The sequence below is a fragment of the Tympanuchus pallidicinctus genome, unplaced genomic scaffold, assembly GCF_026119805.1.
Source record: "Tympanuchus pallidicinctus isolate F22 unplaced genomic scaffold, pur_lepc_1.0 scaffold3, whole genome shotgun sequence".
Lineage (NCBI taxonomy): Eukaryota > Metazoa > Chordata > Aves > Galliformes > Phasianidae > Tympanuchus > Tympanuchus pallidicinctus.
In genome coordinates, this window is record NW_026294747.1 from 94,396,851 (window position 1) to 94,424,675 (window position 27,825).

General features: G+C 34.9%; 1 protein-coding gene across 5 annotated transcripts in view; it reads right to left on the reverse strand.

The window, feature by feature from the left end:
- Positions 1-3,295: 3,295 nt before the first annotated feature.
- Positions 3,296-27,825, reverse strand: part of ZNF385D (zinc finger protein 385D) — a 375,527-nt gene continuing 350,997 nt past the window's right edge. For all 5 annotated transcript variants that reach the window (XM_052692235.1, XM_052692236.1, XM_052692237.1 and 2 more), the window contains 4 exons: positions 14,937-15,170; positions 12,840-13,018; positions 11,462-11,563; positions 3,296-7,418 (listed from right to left, as the gene is read on the reverse strand). In XM_052692235.1, the coding sequence (XP_052548195.1) occupies positions 7,185-7,418; positions 11,462-11,563; positions 12,840-13,018; positions 14,937-15,170 (749 nt within the window). In that variant the 3' untranslated portion in view covers positions 3,296-7,184. The remainder of the gene's footprint in view (positions 7,419-11,461; positions 11,564-12,839; positions 13,019-14,936; positions 15,171-27,825) is intronic.

Genomic DNA, 27,825 nt, shown 5'->3' on the forward strand with positions numbered 1-27,825 from the left:
TTTCTGTGACCACTGTAACGAGGGGCTGAATGTAGTGCTTGTTAGCACAAAATTGAGCCATATGCTAGATTATATTATATGACTGAAATGATATAGGACTTTACATTCACATTATTACATATCTGCATTATACATCTATTCACAGGTGTTTTATTTCTTTTTCCTTTTAATACTCGTTGTCGTGTTCCATTCTTATGGGGAGTCACCAAACAGGTGAGAAGAAAGGGATAGGAGGGAAATAAGAGCAGTGTATATGTAGGGAAGGGATCAGGTGTGCACAAGTACATGGAGATTTTGCTGTTTGAAAGAGTGGATAACGAGTGACATCTGTTTGCATCTCCTTTCTAAAACTATAAAAAGAGTATAAGAAATAATTTTTTTTTTCCTAATTTGACACCTACATTTCAGTGAGCTGGTAGGACTTAGACAAGTGTAGTAAGTAAAAAAAAATGGGTCCAATGTAAGGCTCATCACATTCTTTTTCCTTCTGCTCCAAAAATTGTCTTCACAGATTAATTCTGAAGAACAGATTCAGACAGCAATTTAGGTGGTAATGCTATGGACCAAGACTACATGCAAAATATGTCAGAAATTAAAAATCATTTTAGCAGAAGATAGGGGTGTTATTGGAGAGGATTGTCCTTCAAACTGAAACAATTGCAGTAGAATGCAAGCTAATTTCTCAAATCATAATTTTCTTCAAATTGTTCTCCTCTTTGATACAAACACATCAGGAACATGTGGGGAGGGGACAGCATGCATCTTGTAATGTTGTTCAGTGGGTGCTGCCCTTCCTCTTCAAGCCATCAACCAGTTTTGAATGTGTTAAGCAGGATACTATAAAAGCATAATTTTTTTGCCCACATGCTATCATCTCCCACTTTGTTGTGCCCCAGAAGAACACCTGCACTTGACAGACTGTTTTGAGCAGAACAACTTTCACCTGATACATGTGTGGATGAGAACTGTTCCCATGGTAAATGACAGCCATCAGCCACAAGCAGACAAAAGGCTGGAGCTGTTAAAAAATGCTGCAGGCATTTACAGTGAGAAAATATTTTATGAGTTTTATGCTTTTTTTCTATTGCATTTGTGCTCAGAAATAGCATAGTTATTTTTTAGTGAACATAAGAAATAACATTTATATTTAATTAAATCTTTGAAGAATCCCAAAAGGGAAAAGCTTCAGGAAATTCTGAAAGACTAAAGCATTGTCTGTGACATAAAACACTGACAAGCGTAGGTAAAGAGTACTATAGTGTATGTATGTTCTCTATTCATAATATACTACTGTAATTTTAGTACTGTTGTTTTCAATTTTTTATTCAATTTATTGACTGATCAAATGAACCATCAATGGGCTTGATGAATACCAGCTTCTGAAGGGAATATTAAAACTGATGGCTTCTCTTTGTTCTTATGAGACATGGAAATACAAATAAAGTAACACAGAAGAAAAAATCAACTAGTAATAAAAAAAACAAATGTGAAATATGGCTATCCTTTATGGAGACCAAGGCATTGACACAATGCAGTGATATCTTGGCTTGTGTGACAAGACACGAATGCATGAATTTCACAGGAAAAGCCTTGTCTCCCGTGACTGAGTGTCCAATATTTATGTAAAAAGTACTAATATATATACTTGCTTCTAGTTATGAGTGTCAAATATTTATTTTCCGTAGCGAATAGCATAGATTTTAGTGTGCTAGCAGTGTAAATAGTGTGAAGACCATTACAACAAAACAACAGCACTAAGCTAAAACCTTCTGTGATCATTCTCATCAGCAAGTTAATTGTTTTCCAATTTACAGTTTTATGACATTCAAAGTCCTTATTTTACCCAAATATTCATGCGTTAGCTTGTAATGCTTCACACTGCACAAGTAAAAAGAACCAAATTATTTTGCCAAGTTCATTACACTAAGTCCTTTGACTCTCCTTACTTTTCCACCATCTCAGCATGAACACAAAAAATAGGCCACCACTAAGTCATATTTCAGGTTCAGTCAAGTTTCTTTATCAACATATCAATTCTGCATCTGAGTGGAATGATACTTAATTGCACAATGCAGCATGACTGCGAAAAAACTCAAGCATGGAGGAAAAAAACATTGCATCTACCACAGTCAAAAACCTTTGCAACCACTTTCAGGCATCCCAGGTTTAAGAGCGTATGGTTTTCATACTGTCCTTAATTTTGGTCTGGAGCATAGAGTGTCTCAGCCTTTGACATTTCAGATCAGACTGTGTAACAGTTATCCTGAAGGTAGTCACATTTAATCCAAAATGGTTCCAAATTGTAATAAATCTTATAGGTGGGGAAGGGTATGAAGCTCTCAGCCCTGGTTAAACCCTTAACTGTATGTTTGAGATTTCTACTAGTTTAAGATAGGATCTATCAGCATTGCTATTTCTTTTGTCAAGCACAGAATCCCAGCAGAGAAGCTTTTCTATGATCCACTAGTACTGAAGTAATGGTGCTTTCAGATAAAGAGAATGGGAAGATGTGTTGTAAAAAAATTTCTGTAGCATTTTATAAATTATAAGCTAATGCTTTTAAGTAAGACTAGGTTAATAGGAATACCACAGTTGTTTCCCTGAGAGCTTTAGCTGCTTAGATCATTGAAACCTGAACTGTGCTGAAGTTACTTTTAAAAGTGGAAATTCAGACATTCATGTTCATAAAAATTATAGATCCTTAAAATCATAGAATCATAGAATCACCAAGGAAAAAGACCCACAGGATCACCCAGTGCAAACCAAACACCAAAATGTGCTACAGACTTTAAAACTCACCTTGTTTTCAAAGATTTATGCATCCAAACAATTTGGGTAGCTACATTTCATATTTACTGGTAAAAAATTATGTGTATGTAGTAAAACCTTTTCAAATCTTGCTCCTCAATATTAGTCTTATTTTCATAAATCATATTTATTTTTGCAAAAAAATGAGAGATATTATGGTAGAAGTTCTTCAAGATGCTTCAGAGAGAATCTAAAAGCTATGCATTTACAGGGAGCAGAAGGCAGATGCAGAGAGACCTAAGAAATATAATTTCAGCTTTCAGGGAATATCGAACCAATACTCTTAGCTATAATTGGGGCCTAGAGTATAAGTGATTATAAGCAAGTTCATTCAGTCACAGCATTCCTGGCATAACTGGAAGATAATGAGTGTGAGACATTAATTTTTCCCATAGCATCCTTCTGTTGCTTAACAGCTAGACTTTTTTCATCTTTTAAAATACAGCGCCAATTGTGATATCCCAGTACTAAAATGACAGATGTAATTCTTCTAGTTATATTAACTTTATTTAGCTATTTTTAATTTCATATATTTTTATTTTAAAATAAAGATGTATACTTTTCAAATACAATATTCCTTGACATGGCCATTTCTTTTTTTTTCTTCCAGTTCATTTCAGATCACCATATTCATACCATTTGCTTACCAACCTCTCACATCAGCTTTTACAGCAGCTTTCAAGAAGGTAACCGTTTTCATGTTTCAGAGCAATGATGAACCTTCAGAACAAAGGTTTAAAGCCAGAGATAGCTGGAAAAATGCAGATAGTGTAAAAATATAAATATATATCCCTCCCACAAAAATACCATCTCTCTGGGTCGGAATAGAATAGTCGTTCTTTAACATTTAATATAGAATTTAAGAAAATATCCCTGAACCTATTTGTTTTTCTGAGTTCATACCCAACCATTTCCCTGCAAGCTGATTTCACACTGTTATTCCAGTGAGTGACTGCATTTTCAGTGAAATTATCTGTTTCCTTGTGCTTTAGGTTTCTTCCCAGCCCTGGAGTGTTACTGTATTATGAAATATAGTGACACATTTTGTTTTTATAGTGCTTTCCACAGTGAATGTATTGATAGGTAAGTGTAAAGTGTCTTCTATTTGCTAGCTCCTTTTTCAGCTACTGTGGATATACCCTTGCCCAATCACATTGCTGTGCCAGTGTTTTCTCTGACATATATTTAGTATAATATCTTTGTGCTAACATTCCAGGGTCATTGATTTTGTACTGACCAAAAGGGGGTGGAACAGCAAGGCACAGAAAATCCACTATACATTCTAACATTTAGTCTTTATCTTTTATTAGGTAGTGAGTAAGAGACATAAAAAGAACTGAGTCTGTTTACAGCTGAAATTTAAAAGAGACTTGTGTGAACAAAAACTTGTTCCATAGAGCACTGTGACAAAAGAGGTCCAAGAAAACTTGAGGTGTCATTGCAAATTAGCTCATGTAAGTAGTTGGAATGACACTCTTTTTATTTCTACCAAAACTTTTATTAATTCTGCATTTAGTACTGTGCCTCCATACATGCCACAGGCCACATTATGAAAGGATCAGCCTGTTGATTTTGGTGGCATCATGACAACGTGGCAGGATATACAGCAGGTGCCCACGTACCGTAAGGCTGTACGTAAAAGCCTATAGGATATTAGTAGGTCTCCCTTTCTCCTGTCTGCATTTCCTGGGGAAAAGATTTTCTGCTCAGGCCTCTCCCACCCCAGCCCTCCTCTGCTTGTTCTGCAAATGTTTTATTACATAGGTTGTTACAGAAAGCTCTGCAGATAAACAGTGGCTGAAGGAGCACATCTGGAAAACCAGTGCCCTACTTGAGGAAGAATCTGCACACAACTGGCAATGGCACTACATCTGCTGCAAAAAAAAAAAAAAAAAAAAAAAAAAAAAAAAAAAAAAAAGGAAGTTTGAAACTAGTTTTAAAGACCAAGCCTAAGAGTTTTTAAAGAGAAGTTTCACCTGACAACACAATGTTTATGTACCCACATAAGTGGAAAGATTTTCTAAATTCTGAGTGATTAGCACAGGTTTTGAAAGCTGGTCTGCCTCTTTACTGGGAGCTGTAGAGTAGGGAGCCCTTTTAGATGTCAGCCCCCAGTTATTTCGGTGCCTAAACTTTACTCATTCTCTTCTCTTTTTTGGAAACTGGGCAAAATAATCCAGCTAATAACCAGCCCTAATGCATCTATTTCACATCTATTTCATGGCTACATCAGAGTGAATTAAGTATAACCAAAAGCCTACTTCATTTCAAGGCACAAACATTTGCAAATAAACTCGATGAAAAACATATACATAATATAGAAATTATTTTAATAATTCTAGATAAATAAATGCATCTCTTTGGAATTCTTTGGACACAGACATCCATGGAACCTCTTTCTCTCTTTATATATATATATTTATAAAAACTATATGCAGAGAGGTTTAAAAAATGGCAAATACCAACATATATGGAAGGCTCACTGATGAACTGCAAGTCAAAAGTGCTGTATATTCCCATCCTCTGTATCTCCCACCTGTCCAAATTAACCACAGGTAGTATTATATAGCAACCGTGTGGTCAATATTTTGCATTACTACCATTTAACAGAATTTTTTAAATCATTTCCCAATCTAAACTTAAATTATGTTTTTAATTTTTATTCCATCTAAATGTATGGTAGGCATTTCACTTAGCTACATATCAGAGTGGTCACAAGTGATTCAGCAACACACTCTGTAATATTAATAGATACTTCTCAGCTCTCTATGGGAAAAAGCAGGCAGCAAGAGTCAGATTCAAGACAACTATTTTTTTTCTGTGCTGTTTGTTACTTATCACATAATGACCCACATGTGAAACTCAATGGTTATATAATTATTTTATATAGTAGATTTTCTGTTTATAAGTTATTTTTCTTACTCTAACATATATACAATATATCTATATATAACCCTGATAAATCTTATTTTAAAGGGACACAGTCAACCCCTTTAAGCCTCACAGTAGACATATAAGGCTTTACGCTGTCCATACATAATGGTCAGCTACAGAATTCAAGGGTCCCTTCAGCTCCTAAAGGTTGTATTTGTTCCAAACCCACAATGTGCAGTTATCTCATAATATGTATCTTGTGTTACTGTTTACATTTTATAGGTATACTAAAACATTTTATATCACATCAGTAGGAAATAAAACAAGAGAATAAATCTGTTTCTAAAACTAAGCCTACTGCAAAAAAAAAAAAATATTACCTGTATCTACAGATACTCCCACTGGTATGATATAAAAAGAATATGTGCCATTCTCAGGATGAAATTCTGGCTACACTGCAGTCAGGAGGAATTTTATACTGACTTAAATGAAGCCAGGATCTCTCTCTTGATATTAATTTGCTAGGTATGACTATGCATAACCCACTTGTGTCTTCCCTCTGCTCAACACTGAAGTGTCAGGCCTGTTTCATAACAAGACTATATTTTTTGCTATCCACTGGCCTTAAACTTTGAACAGTACTGTAAGTATTACAGTTTGGAACTGTACACATATGATCTCATTTAAATAGAAGTTTGACCTATTCTGTGTACAGCATTTGATTTATTTTTTTTTTCCCCACTAAATTTTCTTGATCATTTATCTTATCTTAACCATAAATTACCTTCATACTCATTCTTCAGCAGGTGAGGAAAACAATTTTTTTCTCACCAGGAACAACTCCACATTATTGTCTTTTTTTGTGTGTGTGTGTTTTTTGTTTTTTGTTTTTTGTTTTTTGTTTTTTGTTTTTTGTGACATATTTTGTTCATTTTAACTTTTGCAACGCAGTTAGAAACCTAGTGGCATAGATAGAGACACAATACTACTGTTTTACAAGACATCTATTGTATCTACTTTTGTTCAGATAAATACCCAGTAACCGCTGATTTGGCAGGAGGATTGGTAAGGTACTACTATTCACAGTGTTTCTTTTCTTTTCCTTCTTCTTTAATCTACAGAATAAAGTATTTTATGTACATTGGAACCAGTTAATGCCCTTCAAGACAAATTTGTAAGTTGTTTCATAAAGCAGGAAAGACATTGCAGGGAAATATGTGCCAAAAAGCACAGTCAAAAGGCTTCATAAGTTTTATATATCACTATATCAATGCTGGAGATCAGTTCTAAAACGATCAATACTTAAGAGGAATGCTCTCATCTGGAGAAAATACTGCCCATTCCCCCATTTAGAATTTGTTCAGTTCTCTATCAAAAGTCCTGGCTCTTCATATATGCTTTAAACTATAAATAAACACTGCATAGTTCAATGTTCTTGGTTTTCTTTTTTGTTTGTTTTGATTTGAAAAATTATTGCAGTACAATTATTTCCTGTTTGGAGTTCAGTAAGGAGCAAACAGCACAGGAGTATGGGTGGTCCGTATAGGCCCCGGAGCTGGTCGTAGGAGTGCTGGAGGAAGTGCTGAAGTCTGGAAAAGGGTGGCTGCTGGGGCTGTTCGAAGACTGAAGGGGGAATTCACAGCCACAGCAGCAGCTGCTGCTGCAGCTGCTAGTGGATTTGGTAAGATTCTTGGAGCCATCGGCTTTGAAGGTTCCTTTGAAAATACTAATTTTACCTGTGAGGAAGAGAGAAACAAACAAACAGAGAGAGACATAATTTGTTCATATTAGCTGCATGACAGGAAGCTTGACTTAAGATTATAAGAGGAAAATCAATTAAGAAAGGCTTTGTTCTGGTTATTGATTCCTTGAGCTATAGGGTTGTGACGAGTCGCAATCTCACACATTCAACAAGGGAAGAATTTGGTAAGGGACAAATAGTTCCAGCGTTCCCTTGGTTGTGGGCTCATGCCTTACCTCTGAAACATTTAATTTGATATGAGCTGAGAAATCAAAGCAAAACTAAAAGAGTATTGGGCAATCTTCAGATAAATTAACCCACATGTACACTATGAAACTAAATAAGAAAGAATTAGCCATCAATTAAGAGATTTCCATCTGGACAGTTTTGTGACAGAGACCAGAGCAGAATCAATACATATCATTCTCTCTAGTGTGAGAAACACTAAAAAGCTACAGTTGTTTTCAACATTACAATCAAAGTTCTACTTAAAAACACGATGAACATCTAGATTCTTTTTATTAAGTGCAAACACTAACAACAGACAAATAAACAAAGCTCATCTTGTACCAGTTATGAAAATCTCTTAAATGCATTTCCTTTGTTAAAATAAGTGATGGACTCTATGGATGTACTGCCTTCTGTCACGTGTCATCTTATTGTGTATTCAGAATACTGTCTTCAGAAGGAAATGTCAGAAATAACTTTTCACTAACATATTGTGCAGTATTATAAATATTGTGAAATATTTAAACAGTACTGTAATGAAAAACTCTTTCTTATATCAGTTAATGTAGTGCTAAACTATGGGTTTTTTTTGTTACTGTCACTGAGGCTTTCGCTTTAAATATTTATAAATTATGACTCTTACTCAATACCAAATACAGTTTAGAAAATTCTTAGAGTTTCCAAAAAGGAAATAAATAAGCTCAAGATTTTCCCAAATTAAATGAAAATACAGGTTCATTATTATTTGATTACATAAGAATTTATGCTTGATATTCATACAAATGAATATCAGAGTAGTCTATAGATTTCTGCAGATTTTAATGGGATTTTAAGCTTCTAATGAGAAGCCAGAAGCCTGAGTATTTTTGTTCTAATTTTATAACTCTGAGATGAGGATAGAGAACTCATCAACTGACAAAAATCCCATCAACTCTGATGAATTCTGGGTATGTTTGAGTCCTTGAAGGACTTGATGTCCTTTGCTTAGAATATATACCTGAATATACGAAGTTGCATATAGAAATTGAATATATGAATATATTGAATATATGTACCATCTCAGTCTAGTACCAACACTCTTCACTCATGGAGGAAAAGTTTCTCATCCTTGGATTGAAAGAGATTTTCGAATAATTAACTTGCACTATATCAGTCTAATACTCAATACTCAACACTGCCATTATGAGAGACTAGTCAGAAAGGAAGGACAAGAATCATCTGACATGTACCATCAGCAAGTTTTGTCACTACATTATCACTGTATGGAAAAATTATATATCTGTTGGTTCTTTATCAACCAGATTGATACAGAATTTTTACTTTTCCTAACATGCATTGGCAACTTTGCAGATCTTAAGGTCCTTAAAAACTCTGAAAAAGATATTCAGTTTAACATCCTCTTAACAGAGAATAAAATAGGCACTAGATCCTACAAAAGTCAATGATCTTAACTCCTTGATCAGTGTTATACACAAGCTGTCTTCTCTTGCTTAATGTCTGACTTTTTTCTCCTTCCATTTTCTTTAGTGCATTTCTTTTCAGCCTCATTTAGAAACTAAATAAATGAATTAATAAAGAAATAAATAAAATAACTGAGTACAAAGTATGAGAAAAAACAACCCAAAGACTAGGGTTTTGATTGTTGTCTAGAATTCCATTCAAGGGTGTTTTCCCTAAGAACTATCTTATTGCAGAAAGTTTGGACTGCGAAATGCCTGGTAGCTTCTTTCTTTCTAGTGTTACATTTTGTACTTACTTGACATTTGTAATTTGAAGAAATATGAGCTAAGTCTCAACATTACAAGATTTTTTTGAACTGTGAGATAGTGCTGTGGGAATTCATAAAGCTTTCTTCTCTGAAGCAGTATAAATGATATTGAAAATATGGCATTGCAGAGCTGTTGGTCTAGAAATGCTAAGAAAATGTAGTATGTCCTTTTCTTAACTTCCATAGGAAGAAAAACAGGTGGTGCTCATTCATTTGTTGTCATAAAGAACAAAGATCCTAGGTGACTTCATGTTAAAAGGCTAGAACAATATTGCCATTCTTAGAGAAATTAGAAACTTCTAATGAAGTTGAACAGACTTTCACTTTATTTATCAACATGGTTCTCATTTCAAGATAGCCGTAATAACTGTCACAATATATACAGTATAATGCACAGTCATTTCAAATCTCCTACAAGTAGTAATTAACATACAGATCAAGATTAAATAAGTAAAACTTACTGAACTCCTATTTTACAGTGAAGTAAAATAAGGTCCAGTAAATGACTTGAAAAATGTAATGAAAAGCAAAGTTAAACTCTAGAGTTCATAAAAAACACTTACATTAAAAGAAATCTTTGGCCTGTTGCCATGCAAATCCATACGTCAAGTGACAGTTATTTTGGTGTTTTGTTTTGTTTTGTTTTGTTTTTAAATTCAAAATCAAAAAGGACTAAATGTTCTACTATGGATATCAGTTTGCTTACTGCAAACTCATTTTCTTCCCTTTAAAATCATTTGGTCTTTTTGCTCATCTCTGGTCTGACTTGTGAACTATGAGCACTTTAGAGTGAGGCAGTAAGAAAAGGACACACTGATTTTATCTAGTCACCAACTGAATGGCCTTGGCTGGAGTTCTCAGAAATCACCATTACATAAATTGTTAAATAGGCAACTGTTTACAACAACAGTAACAAAATAGTTATTTTCATCCCTGGGGAAACAATTTCCTAAAGGAATATAAATTCTGAAAGAAGCTCTAGTGATTCTGTATCCTACTTTTCTAATTATAACTTTTCTATTTCTTTCAGTATATCTTATTTGTAGTGGAGCTGTTGGTCTCCCAGGTGAATTAGAAAAACCCCTGTGAGACTATTTCCCTACTAGTGAGTTCACCAAAATGATGCAGTGTATTATTCCATAACATCAATGAAATCTCCAATGCAACTAACAGTGCATGGATATACTACAAAAAAGGTCTGCCCCAACAAGGACAAATTCTATCTGTCAAGAAAAGAATTTAAGTTCAGCTAACAGAGAACTGTACTCTCAAAGAAGAAAGTTCTGTATGCTGCATGCGTTAGAGAAGATGGACAGTGATTAAGGAGTGAATCTGTATAAGGTCAATGAATCAACACCCTCATCCTGCCAAAATCATCTATAAATCCTTACAAAGCACCATGTCACATAAAACAATCACACAGTTGATCTAACAGAGATAAAAATCAGATGCTCCACTATCCCACCCATGATATAAACTGTTTCTTGATTAATGGCAGGAACTTAGCAGGGTTTTTATTAGAAAGTAAATATTATTTTCAGCTTTTGAAGCTAGCAAGAACTCTGTTTCACAAAGTTTATCCTGTTGGTTTGAAACGTGACCAGAACCATCCTGAAACTAAGAGTAATAAAATGAGAGATGGATTTTTGTTGTTACTGTTTCAATTGTTATCTGAATATTTTATAAATGAGGATAGAATGAAGTTTTAATGTTTTATAGAATTTTATAGTTATTTCAACAGTATTGCACTTAGTGAACACTGGAAAAATGCTTGACATTTGCATGTTTCTCTCCTCTCTTGCTCTCTAATGACCTTTAAAAGAGGCTTCTTTTCTAAGGTTATTCAGCGGAGCTACAAAAACAAGAACCCATGGGTTCATAACCTTCAAAGGAAATAAATTGTTTCCTGTGAGCTTTCATGCACTTCTTCAGACACATATTTCCATTGCTTACACTTACTTATTTTAAAGATTCTTCCACTCTCATTTTCTAAACTCTCAGTACTCAGCAGGATTCTGTGAATAACAAAGTGATTGGCTTACCCCTAGAGGATGTGTTCCCTTTTGGAGTTTGTTGTATGGGCTGTATTTAGGTTTAGGCGGCTTCCCAGCAGCTCTATCTTTGTGCCTTCTACTGCTTATGTGCTGTTAAAATACATAAGGGGGAGGGGGAGGGAAAAAAGTGATATTTCCTTAAGAGATCATTTTGAGTTCTTCCTGAATGCTCTCCACAACAGCATTATATGATTAATTCAATAATGATCGAGAATAGGGCCTGTTCCAGTTTGAGGAACTCCTTTGTACACCACGCATTAAGACTGATTTTCAGCAGTGCTCAGTTCAAATCTGCTTCCACCGTGTCACTGAATTTCTCACCTTTGTTAACTTCAACAGGACTTGAATTAGGTCAAAGCAAGAAACCTTTAAAATAATCTCTATAAAGCACCCATCAAATTCAATCTGCTAGTGATTGAGAGTTTTGGAAGAATGTTAGTACCACATTCTCTATTAAAAAAGAAAAAAAAAAAAAAAAAAAAAAAAAAAAAAAAAAAAAGCACAAAATTGTTTAAATCCCCAAGAAGTCTAGAGATCCTCTTAAGATTTCAGTTGAAAGATGGTTACATATCAAAATAAGTGATAGTGAAGTAAAATCACACAATCCATTATCTTCTTCATAAAATCTATCAGATTTTACAAGAATGACTTCACACAAACTTCACTGCTGTATTGGATGTAAAAGACCCTTTTCAGAGCTGTACTTTCACTTTGATTTTCATTCTCAAGAGAGTTCTTACAAAAAAAGACAAAGTACTGGACTTTTTTTCTAAAAAAAGACAAGCATTGCCATTGTCCATTACAGAATTTATCTTCCTCCCTGTAAAGCTCCTTAACAAGTATTGAATTCCAAAAGGTATATGGAATTGAACAGAGCAAATGTTTTGCTCATCTGATGAATAACTGAACATAACCTAGTATAATTGCAATTTCGAGGTCACACTTCTCAGTTCTGATAAAAAAAAATCAAATCCTCACCATCCCACGTTTCTAAGTAGGCTATTCAATGTTCAAGGAAATACTGCCTACAACTACAAAGCAAATATCATGCAGTATACTAAATGGAACGTTTTATTAGCTCTTGACAATTGTAAAAGCCTAAAGATAATTGCAACACATTGCAGCTTACAGCTGCATGTATGTATGTAAGTCATATAAATAAATATAACTTTTGAGAAAACACATTGTATGAAGGAGAAAATCATACCCAAAATTAAACATACAGCATAAGAACCGAATACAAAGGGAAAATTCTACAAGCTCCATTTGGATGTGAAGTGTGCTGATTGTGTTGGTACTTTATTACCATGAAAATAAAGAATAGCCAAGGATTCACACTCTGCAAGGTAGCAAGGTAGCTGAGTACCTGTTTCAGTTGTGTCTCAGAGTTTACGTGCACATCGCATATTTCACAGTGAAATGTTTTGTTCTGAAGGCCTGTGTTTCCTTTATTCACAGGTCCTTTGCCTTTTACGCCTGCCCGGGGAAAGGCTTTTATGGTTCCACTTCCATTCCGAGCTTCCAGCATAGTTTTGTGCTTAGTCCCTGGAGACATTAGAAATGGGAAACAGAAACAACTTTGGCAATTTGGTTGCATTCATTGTTTTGTTTTCTTTCTAGAAGAAAATCATATGAACCTCAGCTTAGTGCTACATGCTATCCTTGGAATATGCCTGTGTTTGTCAGTATCAGATTAATACTTATGTAATGTTATTTCAAATCTGATATTTAATTATTAGATTACAGTTCTGTAGGTAGAACAAAGCAGCCACACCAATAAGTACTGGCACAATCAGGTGTCCTGATGTGAAGTTAAATGGGTGTGACTTTTCTCATTAACTCCTGCTGCTAATAAGACCTGAACTGTAGTTGCAAAGGAAGAATAATTTAGTGATTAAAGGTGCAGTTGCCTTTGATTTGTAGTCCTTCTGAATGGATTGATAAAAAGTATGCATTAGGTAGCTTACACTTAAATCTGTAATTAAGTAATTAGTTGTCAAACTGCAAAGGGGCTGAGGTTCCTGGCAGAAACCTGGACCTGAACAAAAACATGTGAGAAACATGGAGGTGAGAAAAATGCACTTGCTTTTCTTATTAAAATAAAGGTTGGACAGAAAACATTTGTGTCTATTGCTGTACCTTTAATCAGACCAAACAATTTCTTACACTGTTGACTTCTATGTAGTTTGTCTGTGATGATAATGGACTACTACAAATTGCAGATTTAGTCTTCCAGTGATAATCCGTATATGAATCACCTTCTACCCTTTTCCAAGTATGTATGTGTGTGACCACACACAGTTTAACAGCATAGAAATTAAAGCTTGGAGGTTTGTAACTGTTACAATAAAGTTTTGGCTCTCAAGTGGATCAGAAAAATGTTTAGGGTCTAACCTTAATAGGAAGGAAGACATACAGGTAAAATAAGTACAACTTGATGAGCTTTTAATTTTCATCTGTTGAAGATCTAGTATACAGCAAACGCAGCATTCAAAACAGACTAGGCTTTGATTTTCATGAATACCAACAAATTATCATTTCCTTTTTAATTTAAATGTATTCTATAGGCATGTAAACTTCCTTCATTTTTGATTAAAATTATTTTTATTACATCATGAGACCATTTATCATTTTTATGCAGGTATATTAGCAGTCTCGAAATTTCAAACTTGAAACCCTCTATCTCTTAACTCTGTTCATCCTGCTGTCAGGCAAGCACTGACATCCAAAATCTGGACTTTTTCTGTAGAACTGTTATAAATGCTCACTGCCACCATATTAAATTACAAGATATTTTAACTCTGTCTACCACAAAGTCAATCAATAAAATGCTTAAAATAGTGACTATGGATCACGGCTGACTACTGCTGGAACTTACTGATGTTACTAACTGTAACAAGAAGAAAAGGTTTAAAAATTAAGAAAGGCAGAATTAAGCAACTACCCATTCAACTCTCATGCACCAGCTACTGCCAGTTTATGAAGACAGAGGAAAAATATACTACCAAGTTGTTGACAGACAATATGGGGCCAAAAATTCTATCATTGAACTCTGACTGACTCTGCCTCTTTCAGCCTTAATTTGTTAGATTTCAAACAAAACTAATGGTATTCATATTCAGTTTGCTAGCTGGCACAAACAAAAGTATGCAAACTCTGAACACCAAAGGTAATGAAGCATGAGCTGTCATTTAGCTCTATAAGGCTTGGAATCTGCAAAAGCTAAGATGTAAGAAAATCCAAAAAAAAAAAAAAAAAAGCCCTCTTTCCCCCTTTAGAAAAGCCTATTTGCCTGTCTTTTTTATTCTTTAATAGTTAATGAATTCCATGTAATTGCCAGCTTTCTGCCACCTCTTTGTCCCCTGCTACAAGAGATCTAAACTATTCAGGGAAAGATAATTGCAGAGCTCTTGAGACAGAAGGGAAAAAAAAAAAGAAGAAAGCAAGCATTGCTCCATCTCACCACTGTTGTGCGCCTCCAGTTGCGAGGCAGAGTTGACAGCGACTTTGCATAGTGAACAGTACAGCAGTCTTTTTGCTTTTTCTTCCTCAGTCTCAACGGAAGGGCATGTTGTGCTGCTAGTGGCTGTCGTGGGGATTTTCTCCACTTTAGAGGTGATCTCTGTTGTCATAACACTGCTCTTCCGGATTTCCACTGTTGTTGTCGTTGATATTGCTGGTGTCCCTGCGGTAACATCTGTGGGCAGAGGGAAAAGATGGAAGGAAACAAAATAAGAGGTTGTGACCTCTGATGTTTGCTTACTTGCATCACAGCACTGTAACTGCCCAGAAAGCCAGATGCTGGTGATAATATAACTAAAAGTAATGAACTAAATCTGAACTTATTCTTTCTTTCTATACGATTACTCCCATGTACCAAAATGCCACATACTGTCTCCTCCATTCTGCTAAGACACAGTAAATACAGAATTCATAAACTGAAAAGATAGGTTGTTGAGACTGTACTGTACCACTGAGAGATAATTCACCAAAAGTGGCTGTATAAATTACCAGCATAATAGTAGTAAACATTTAAATGCAGCACTTCAGGGGCATAAACTGCCATGATACTGTATAGTACTTACACTGATCGATAGGCCAAGCTAAATTTTTAATATTCTGTACTAATAAAACTGGAATTAAAATAATGTTCTTGTTATCTGATAAAATTAAAAACAAAAAACAACAACAACAAAAAAACCTTCACTTAGTATCAACCAAAACTATTATCAAATGAACTAAAGTAATTATTAATACACAGTATACATTTATCCATGCATCCCTATTATTACATACCAGTAATATGTAATAACAGTAATTAAAACAAAACAAAACATTCTGTATCTAATACCTCCAGGAACACTAAAAACAACTGTGTTGGTGGTATGTTTAGAAAAACTGTAAACATGTGAGATATCTAAAACTTCAGAAATCTCGTGCCTGCATTTGAGAACACATGGTTTTTCTGTAGCTTTCTATTCTGGAAGAGAGAAAACACACAATATTGTGGTTTGAATAACATATAAATGACATTTTGTGCGAGTCCTAAACATACATACTCAATATTATCAGTTACCCCAGCAAGCTCTTCAAGCCTTCAGATGAGTTTGGTTTCCACTAGATAAGTTGTACAAGGGGCTCCATCCTTGCCAAGGACACAAAAACAGCTATACAAATCCTGAATTCACCAAGAAGCTTATAGCCTAAACTTTTACAGGATTCTCACAAACCTCTTTCCATCCCATTTTAGAGCCCAAGTACCAGGGACACAGATCTCTCTCACTGAAAAATGGAATCACAGAATTACAGAATCACAAGAACTGGAAGGAACTCCTGGAGATCATTTAGTCCAACCTCCCCGCTAAACCAGTTCCCTACAACAGGCTACACAGGATAGTGTCCAGATAGGTCTTGAATATCCCCAGAGAAAGAGACTCCACAAACCTGGGCAGCCCGTTCTAGAGTTTCACAAAGGGAGAGAGAAGAAAAGGCAGGGTAATATAATTTGGTAGCTAGGTACTTAGCAGGGTGTAGGACAGTAAGACTAATCACTGAATCAGTGCAGAAGATAGCAAGTAAATTACAAGAGGAGAGAAGTGACAGAGCCATTCTGCCCTTTAAGAAAGACCAAGATTTGCAGTGCTTTGTTTCGTCATACTAGCCTACTGAGTAGCAGCTTACCTCGTAAGAAATCTTATTTACTTTACTGAGACACTCCTGTGGTTAGGTACTTTCCAAAACAGACAGCTCACACATCCTTTGCTGTTAGTGGTGCTCTGTCTGTAATATGCTTTATTTATTGCCATCTATTACAATAAACAAAATAACTATTCTTTGGATTACAGATCTCAGTATGCTTTGTGATGCAGGAGGGACACATTAACTGATGCCCGCAGAGGTATATTTCAGATTAATACTGTTCAACAATTTCATTAATGAAGAGCATGCCTATTAATTTACCAGACAATAGCAAACCAGGAGGAAAAGCAAACACAATAGGAGACAAAATGCAAAACAATTTTAACACATTGGAAAAACAGTCCCGAAAATTAGATACTTTTCAGTAAAGACAACTGCAGGAATCCACACTCAGCAGGATTAATGCCACCTATTAAAACAGGATGAAGATCAACAGCCCAGTAATGGTATTTGGAGGATTTTTTTCTTTTGTTTTTGTTTTTGTTTTTGTTTTTCTCCTGTTTGTTCTGTTTGTTTATTTTTTAAGAAAAAGTTTTCAATAGAGGATAACAAGACAAACACATACCACACAAACTATGGTGTTATGAATAAGGTACCTGCCATACTGAAAGTGCAAAGTGAGAGATGTGTGAAGGTTTTTTTTCCTCCTTTAATCAGAACTGGAGGCCCTGCATCCAATCTAGGGACTGCAAATGTCACATTAACAATGACTTGCTCTGTTTTTAATTCAGCAGCAATACAAATGTAAACCAACACAAGGAGGGTTGTAAGAGAGGAAGCCAAAACAAACTAGAAGCTTACAAAACATGGCCTACTAATATAGAACGTGAAGGGTAAACAATGACAACATTTTTCAGATCTGCAGAAGGTAACTAAAAATAAGAGAATAAACTCTTCTCCCTGATCCCTCCTAATAGGACATGGACTATTGGATTACAGAGAGGGAGACTTAGATTAGACATCAGGAAATTCTTTCTAATATTAAAGCCTGCAAAGCCTTAGAATATCCTATCTACAGAGATACTGAAATATTGCCTGTTGGAGGATTTGGAAATGGTTGAGCAAACGTCTGGGAAAACAACTCAGTTAGCAGGAATAATTTACCTCTGAGGAAACTTCTAGTCCTGTCAGTTTCTATAATCTGTGTATTTTGTGATGTTTCTATGTATGCTCCCAAAATGTTTTAGAAATTATTGTTTATAAAACCCAAAGGCTGCATTTTTGATGTGAATAGTCTGCCAGGCATTAAAGCATAGAGCAAAAGTTCCTTGTCACTCTTTAATGAGAATGGTTTTTTTCCTGAGACTGAGTCTGGATGTGGTTCTATTCTGAATGCACTGAGACAAATACTGTTGCAGAGCATTCTGTTCTTATTTTTTAATATTTTATGGAATAACAACAGTGTTTCAATAGAAAATAATATCTTGAAATATTAAGCCTTTTGTTGGGAAAGTGATGAGTAAATGAAGCCTTTGTATGTCTGTCCAGAAAATTAATTTAACCAGTCACTCCTTCTCCATTTCAGAAAACATGTGCTAACGCTTGCATTCCTTGAGTTGAAAGATGCAGCAAATGTATCAAAACCCCACTTTCAGCAGTGCATAACATTGCTTTCTAAATTTCTGTTTCTCCGTCCTCGGACTACTGTACAGTAGCAAGCTACGCACTTTCCTTTGAAAAGGAAGGCAGAAGGAAGGTAGAAGTAGAGAGAAGGAAGGAAGAGTGAAAGAAGGCATTAACATTCTCTAAAAATTGATGGCAAGGTTGGTGCCCATCCTAATCTTGCAGGAAATTAGATACATACGTCAATCAGCATTATCAGCTTTTCAGTGCAAAGGTTAGCATGCCTTATGCAAAATATAAATAATCATTTCTTTATTTCACTTAGGAGAACCTGAAGCAACGGCCAAAAAAAAAAAAAAAGCTTAAATAGTTGCAGTTTTTGTTCTGCTTCAAATATTCGTCCTTCTCTATGTATGTTGATTGTATACTTCACAATTAAAGTGAAAAGAAAATACAATCATTATTTTGATATGTGTAAAAGCATTATTTTATACAAAAATTAAACTACAAGTGGTAATTGCCATCATCATATTCTCCAACTATCAAAATCATAATTATTCAGAGCATGTATCCTGCTCATAAGCCTTCCAAAATACACCCTTTATAAATACATCATATACGTCAATAATGCAAACACATTAATGACATCAAAACATAGAGGAAAACCATCCATGTTTGCCTTGTGAAAGCTATGACACATTTAAAGATGTAAAGCTCCACCTCCTCATATAAACTATAGAAGGTACAGGGAATACATTCTAAAAACTGTCAAGTAAGCTTAAAAAGAGGAAATTCTTCTAATCTAACCAATGTATCTGTGTATATATTATTCTATTGCCACTTATACATAGTTTAGCATCCTAAATACAGAGTGCAGCATTAAAGGTAAAGGGGGGGAAGGGGGGGGGGAAGTAGGAAGGCATTGGAACTGATGCTTTGAAGACTGAATCAGCATTTTTTAGCATTGCATTATGACAGTGCTTTAAGTGCTACTTCAGTAATAAATTATCTAAAACCATGCTGGAAATTCAATTGGAAATTTGTTTCTGGTGATGCAAGCTTACAGAACTGTGCTATTTTCATAACAGCAGCCTCCAGCAAATATTCGCTATTGCAACTGTCACTGTGTGACTTTGGCATAGAAGCATATTGCTAATATTGCGTGGAACTGAATTCCAGCAGCAAAAGGAAAAAAAAAAAAAAAAAAAGATTTCAGGATGAATAAGAATCCATTTATGCTCCAGTTCTTAATATAAAACATTGAAATTAAACGACTAAACATTAAAAATAATTTAAAAAAATCATTAAAAACTAATATGACTCACTAGAAAACAATCAAATATTTATTTTGACCAGAAGATAAAACCAGAAGTAAAACATTTAGTGAGAATTGTCTCCTTTGGGTTGTACAGATACCATAGTTCCAGAGGAAAACTGCAAGTATGTGATTAAGGTGCTTTTAAGTAAGCAAGATTAATTTTATATCCATCTACAAAACTCATGATATTTCTTTAGGCTGGAGAAACACAAAATTACACCAACTTGTGTTTTTCTTCTGAGTATGTGAAAGTCCCACTTGTCAGTTCCTACTACTAAGAATTTCTTATCCTAAGACTATAAATAGACCTACAGAGAGAAAAGTGCATTGACTTCAAACAAATCACAACTATTTATGAGCTTATTTTTGATTCCACAATCTTAAGTGGCATGCATTTAAAAATATCTGACTTAGCACTTAACTCATGCATTCTGGTCTCATTTCAATCAGTGTTGCCCTTAGCATAAAAGGATGGACAATTTGGCCCATAATGCTGCCCGTGACGCAAACGAAAACAAAATAAAATTAAATTAAAAAAAAAAAAAAAAAGCCATGAAGTATGCTGTTTCTTATGCCAAAGAGAACTTGATATGATGTATTTCATTGTACTGTAAGACCTCTTACGATCGCTAAAGCATTGCCATCTGGATTACTTGTTGCAACGTTCGTCAAGTAAAAGACCACTCAAGTACGGGTGCTTGACGCTGACATGTTCAAGAGTCTCAACGTTTTATTATCCTACTTGCTAAGGACCAAATCTCTAGCTTCTTGGACTTTGTTGAAAATTCCATGCTTCATGTCCTCTCTGTTAATTACATCTGGAGATAGGATATTATTTCTTTTGAAACTATAAATACAGTGGGCTATATTATAAACAGAGTACCAACTCAAAAATAACTACGCAATCAAACTTCTTTGTGCTTGGCTGACTTTCTGAATTCCTGTTCTTAAACATAAGCATGTGTGCTAGCACACTGGTTGGATCTGGCACTTAATCAAAACACTTTAGGGAACATTGACTCAAATGTATCAGCTCTTCCTCTTTTATATGTAAAGAATACAAATTGCATATTTTGTGGTTTATTGATATTTGGCTTACTACAATACATTGTACAGAAAATTCTTTCAGTATCATACTATGAAGACTCCGTTCATTATACTTAGTTTCACATTCAAAATCCTGATTCAATTTATTTTTAAAGATCTATTCTGACCCAAATAGTTATCTTTTACTTAGAGAGTTAGAACTGTTTTGTTTTGTTTTGTTTTTAATTCAGAAAATCCACACAATTTCTTCTTAAATACTCTACAGTGTGGGTTTTTCTTTTTTTTTTTTTTTTTTTTTTTTTTTTTTTTTTTTTTTTTTTGTTGCTTTGTTTTGTTTTTACATATAAGTTCTAATATCTGAACAACAGCTGTTTATTTCTTTACTTCATGGCAACATTTCCATCAGTGAAACAACACTAAATATTGGAATTCATGATATTTGTCTGATATTTTACTACTTAATGGACCACAATGGAAGAGGTGAAATCTCTGAAATAATGAACAAAGCAGTACATGACTAAACAGGAATAGAACACAAACATTTTTGATGGGGGGCCTCTTGTTTCTTAAACATCAGATATTCATCTATTTTCTCTTCTTTCCCCTTTCACTGCCCTAGCTTAGTTAGCCAGTATCTTGCTAAAGTTCCTTGTTATTTTGATTAGTCTAGGTCTTCATTATGACTGCTCTTGATACTCAAAAATGAAAGGCCTAGTGTTTCAGATGTAGTGCCCAAGCATTTATTCAAACAAACAGAACAAGGAGGACTGTAAAGCTTTCCCAGGATCAGCATGAAAGCCAAATACTCAGAATTTTCCTGGTTAGTAACTGATGAAGCAATGACCTCACTGTTTTGACCATTGCATGTTTTCTAACACTTAAATAAATCACATTATACACAGTATTCATTGCTTAGTAATGAAGGATGAAAAAACAAGTGGCCCTAAAACAAGTGGTTTCATTTTAGTGAGACCTCTACTCCATGCTTCCCCATGATATGCTTCGGTGCAGATCTGATGGGAGTGAATCAGAAAATTGCATGTTTTGTGACAAAAGATGTCCTCAGAGAGAGCAAGAGTGAATAGAAAGTAGCAAACTCCATATAATTACTCTTTGGATTTTTTTTCTCCAGCTAAGCTTGAGTCAGCTGAGTCCTAAAGTGACCCTTCTTCATTAATTAGCAGTCCACAATCTTCTAACAAAATTATACCTCATTTTTCCTAGCAGCTCCCTTGGTTTAGAGCACAGTTCATTAATCCTGAACAGGATTAACCGCAGAGGACAACTGCATTCCTAGTCAGGTTAATTGCACAGAGCTGGCAGCAGCAATAACAGCTGGGGGTAAAAGGCCTATGGAAAAGGAAGGAAAAAGGTAGGGAAATGTCATGCTGTGTCTGGGTTTTGGACTTTGGGTAAATGTAGCTGACAAAAATGTGTCTGGAAGGAAAGGAGACAATGAGCAGAAACTATTCTTGGACTATTTTAAGCAACTATTGGTTATGTCTGGATTTGGGAGCTGAGCTGTCCTTTCAGGTCTATTGCATTGATTTTCTCCTCAGTGAGGCAGAAGAATAATGGCCTTCACCAGTACGAGTAAAACGGTCCTTGCACAAGGAGCTTTAGGGGGGGAAATCATGTTGCTCACTGAAGCTATTGTTGTCATTTAATTAATGAGACTCATGTAGTGAAAAATTCAATTTTAAATCAGGACAAAGTGTTTTCTCAAAGGGTGGAGCTTAGAGCCAAATTCAGAAGATTGTGTGGACTGGTGTCTCAGCAACCCTGCTAAAATAACATATTTTCTGTTTAGACACTAACTTGAAGGTTAAACATAAAGTGGAGTGAAAGATTTCATTTTAATAGCTAAGATTTTATACTGGAGGCTGCAATGTAAAACACTATTTTTAAGACAACAAATAAAACATGCACATGGTCGTTTGATCACATATTGAAGGAAAGCTGCATTATCCTACATATAGATCACCCCGTTAGGCAACATCAAAGGCAATACTGGCAAACTGCCATTAATTTTATATCTGCACATGCTTCAGTAAGCATTTCCCAACTTTTAAGTAAAAGCAAAACAAATAAAAAAATATATCTGTAGCAAATCTTAATCCATAAGCAAAAATTGTGCAGTGATTGTGTGTTACCACTAGAAAACAAGGACTTGGAAAACATTTTTTATAAGCTAAAAACCCGCTAAAGAAAAAGGTCTGTAAGACATACTGGTCAGATGAATTTGCCTTGAATGTACTTTTTTGCAGCATGGAGACTAACATTAGCACAGCCATTCCCATTCACATTGTTAAAATTTCTTATCTTCCCAAATCAGATGGTTGCACACAAGCTGCCTGTTGTTCCTTGGCAAATATTGAACTCCAGGGATATCTGAAGGATTTAGCTTTGGCCAGAAGTCATCTAGAAACAGCTATACCAGTGGAATTTATGGATGGTTGTTTTACTGTGACTGTGTCCAGGAACATCCCTGGCACCAGTGAGAATCACTAGTGCAGGCAGAAGTCTAAAATACATTTTAAAATAGACTCTGGATGCAGCGTTCTTCAGTGAGAATCCAGGGAGGAACTTTTGTCTGCACCAATAACTTCCAATGGCTATTATCTCTCTACCCAAAGACACCTTAGGGCTTTACCTCAAGCCATGTACTTGGAAGAACATGCTGTGGTTACCAAGATCAGTATGCAGTCATGATCTAGACTCATGCCTACTACTCCTTCTGCCCTCACGTGTCTATGTGGCAGACCTAGAAAAGGAAGAAGCAACGATGATGTTGTTTTTCAACTGGCACTATGAGCTACAGTGACGGAAGTGAACTTTAATGGGGGCATTTCCTAAATTCTCAATTTCTGCAACAGATACAAAAATCAGACACAGACCTTCTTAATCTATCAGAGATTAAGAATATTTTTTTCACATAACAAGCAGACTGGCAAAGTCTATTTAAAATTTGATATCAGAAACGATTTACTGTGGAATCATTCTCTCAACGTTCTGTCACCAGAAACAAAGAAGCACAGAGAAGTATAAAGAAGTTATTAAGGAGAGAAAATATATTGCTTTCACTGATGAAATGAAACAAGGAAAGAATGAGTGAACTGCACAGCAGATTGCATCAACTGCTCTCCATTTTAAGCAAAGTTTTGTTTTATTTTGTTTTGTGGCATTGGTTTTTTTGGGCTTTTATTTTATTACTATTTGAAGCAATTTAAAGCCTCCATCTAAACTTTAAGTTTCAAATCAGATTTATATTCCTAGAACCTAAAAGTAAATTTAAATAACTGGAATCTAACGCAGAATTTCTGAGAACTCTGACTTCTGACTGCCCTCATAAGTATAATACCTCATGGCTTTCTCCTGTCTCAAATCCAGGAATAATTAAAGCTATTCCCTTTACAGCAGCTTACTTCCTTTACTGGAGAGCACTGAGCTAGTAAATCTGTTTTTGGCAATAAACTAATGTTGTATCTAAAGCAGGGATTGTCAGAAACATCTGTTGTAACTGTAATTTCTTTCAGTAGAGGGAAGGCAGGGAAAGCAGTGAGAAGATACATTCTTTCAGACATCTATCTTGGGGTGTACCAGAAGTAAAGCTTGCAGCAGATGTGTTCTGAACAGCAATGGCTTTCTTAGAACCATATGCTCTTCTATACAATTTTGAGACCATAAATGCCTAAATTTTGGAGGAACAAATTTCAAAAGAAAATGATGAGAGAACACAATGGCAAATATTAGTTTTCTTTTCCTTATTTTTAGAGTAAATGAGTGTTCTGACTCCTTTGCTATCCCATTTAGAATTTTAGCAGCCATCTTTGGTTTGATGCTTTTACAAGGAATGTCCCTTTGGCGGGCCATATAATTGTTGCTAACATATTTCATTAACTGACAGGTGCACCTCAAGCCTAGCAGTATCAAAGTGAGTGCCAAAGAAAGGAAACATCTTCCAATTTCAAGACAGTCTGTGAAAGGATCTTTTACTACATACACTTGCAATTAGTATGACCATTTATTTAACTTGCCCTTGTGTCTCCATCAGTTTTCATTGCCCAAATTAAATGTTCTCTATATTATCTTCACCTGATCTACATATTCCTGTCTCCAAACCATCACAGATCACTTCTGGGCTTATGGATACATTTGAGCCATCAATGCAGCAAAATCATTTAGAGAACTACTAGCTTAATTGCATTAGTCAGCAGAAGCAATATGTTAAGTAAACCACAGTGAGGTTGGATACCTGAATCTTGGACTAAGCAAAGAGTGAGAGAAACCTGCCCCCCTCAGTTCTCTGGTGAGTTACCATGTAAATTTTGTTCTTCGTAAGAAGAATCTGAAATAACTTCCAGCAGGAAGATTATTGGTGCTCTGCTATCTGGGTTGTACCATAATTTTAGCAGGCAAATGACACAGAAACAAAAATAGAAGATGGCTTTACTAGCACAAAGCTGTTTTGTTTTTCTTTTCTGGTGAATTACATGAATTATTTTGCAAACAAAGAGAAACAACAAAAATCACAAATATAATGGCACTGATCATAGATACCATTCCTAGTTTTAAATCTTACCAAATCACATGTATTATTTGATTTAACCCATAGATATAAAATAACTATAGGTTTCTTTGTTTGTGATAACAAGGTAGCAAAGTAGTCCATAAAAAAAATGACAGAGGAAGAGAGCAGCTTTATATTAATTAAAATTAGCATCAAATGGCAGCTCAAGATTAGCTTCAGCAAACATTTGCAGAATCTCAGTTTAAGCATTTAATTCTTGCTGTGTTTTGGCCTTCCTTTATGCAGGGTCTTGTAATATTAAAACCAAACACTCATTTAAAATAACCAAGAGTGACATAAATCAATATTAGTAGTGACATAGTTAATTTTGTTGGACAGTGTTGCCCAAGGCTTGCACTGGATAAAGTTTCTGTTGTGTTGAGTGACAGTAGCTGTGTTTTAAGTGGTGTAATCCTTTGGCGATTGGCTGTAGGTGAAGTGAGAACTACAATTTGTTCAGAAGAAATGCCAAAGAAGGCCATTTGAATAAAAAAGCCTCATGGAACAGGAATTATTAGTGCTGCTAATAATTTCAAATGGCTCTAATTTTAATGGTCAGTCTTTTCACATTTTCTTGTTCAATAGGGGAGAACATAAATAATAATAATACAGGGTTTGTTTTTTTTATTAATTTCCTTTGTAAACACATATTTTCGTTCTCTACATGTGATACACCTTCCTTTATATGCTGGGCTTTTTGTTTTTCTTCCCAAAATATAACGCAGTAGCAACAAAAGTCGTCTCATCTTCCTTTCTAGAAGTGGCTACAAATATTACACCACTTACAAGATCATACCCTAACTCCATTATTTTTTTCCCTTTCTTGCAAAGAACAGTTATTCAGATATCACTCAGTCTAATATCATTCAGACCCAGCTTTCTCTCTTTGAAAAGAAACAAAATAAACTTTTCTGTATAGGAGCTTAATATCCTATAATGCTAGAACTTTAGTTTTCATTCAGCCATATCCTTCTCCTATGTGCAATATAACATAGAAAAATGTATGACTGAGTCCCAGGAAGCCCCAGTAACAAAAGCAGAAAATTACCCTCATTTAAGAATGTGGAATAGCAGCCTGTTTATGAATAACTGACTGCATTTTTCACATGTATTTTATGCAGCATCCAGAAGGGCCGAATAACTCAAGTCTTTCAGCCATTTTTAATTTGTTAATCATAAGACAAGTTTAAAGTATCACATATCTGGAACAATTAGATCATATTCCATGGTCACACTTTCACTCAGTTTATCATAAGTGACTTCTTTAAAATCCACTTTCTCTTCATAAAAGTAATATTGTCAGTACTTTTTTTGTGCCAAAAAAATTTCATCTCAACAGTTCCAATTCTAAGATCTACATGGAACAGAATACACAGAGAATAGGGGCACATAGTACCAAATGAAACAAAGACTTTAAACAAAAAAACTAATTTTACATAGTGTTTTGGGGCTTGATGGAGGTTTGTTGTTTGGTTGCTTGCTTTTTAGGTTAATATATTTGGGGCAGTTTTTTGGGGGCAAGGGGATGGGGAAAGTAGGAGAGAGAAAAGGAGTGTATTTTACCTTCTATGACTTATTACTTTCAAATATCCAGCAGATAGTGAAAAACATTATAATAAATATTTTTAAAATTTTCAAGGAAAACCTACTGTACATAAAGAAATACATCAGTTATTTGCACGAAAAATACAGCATTATGAGCTGTGTATTAGTTTTCAAAAATCATGGAAAGAAGTTGTACTATGACTGCATTAGTAGAATAACAGCAGCCGCAAAAACATATTTTGAAATTCCCTTCAGTTTCTGCAGCATGCAGTACAAGAATATCTTAGGATCTTCTTAGCACTGGAATGCCACATTAGACATGTTCTCAGAATTGTTAGGTTGATCCCTTAAGTATATTAAAAAAATAAATAAATTACAAGTGGCTTTACCTACGATCACTTTACATCATGAAGTTTCAGAAAAGTCAAAACAGGATGTAAAAAAATGACAGCACCATATTTCTGAAGCAAAACTTCCTCTATGACAGTCCCTGAAATTGCCATGTATACCATGAGATATAGATTTGGGCTTTTTGGACAGTTGTGGTGGTTTCATTTTTGAGAGCCTGAAATAATTCACACAAAATGTAAAGATTTTGGTGAACAAATGCCCAAGTTGATTGCTTTCATACTATGAGCATTAGCCACTTGGCCAGCAGATAGAGTTTGCTTAGCTCTCCTTCAGAAAAGTCTTCATCAGCTATGACATTATAAGCCAACTGATTACAGCAGTACTTCAGCTAATATACACACACTAATTTTATTTATTTATTTATTTATTTATTTATTTATTTATTTATTTATTTATTTATTTATTTATTTATTTAGAGTGGGAGAGAAAGACCATAGATTGACAAGAAAACAGAATACTGGTTCCTCTTTCCCAAAGCCTTTGGACTACAGATTAAACGATAGAATCAGTGCCTAAAGTCTTGATCTATGACCATGAAGAAACACATACACTTTCACTACTGAAAGTTTTTTTGGTGAAATGAAAAACAAGGTTGGAAAAAATGAAGCAATAAATGTAGACTTCAGTTACTGTAAAACCATTAGCAAATATGTTGCTGTCTATCTTGTGTTCAAAGGACTACATATTATATACATATCT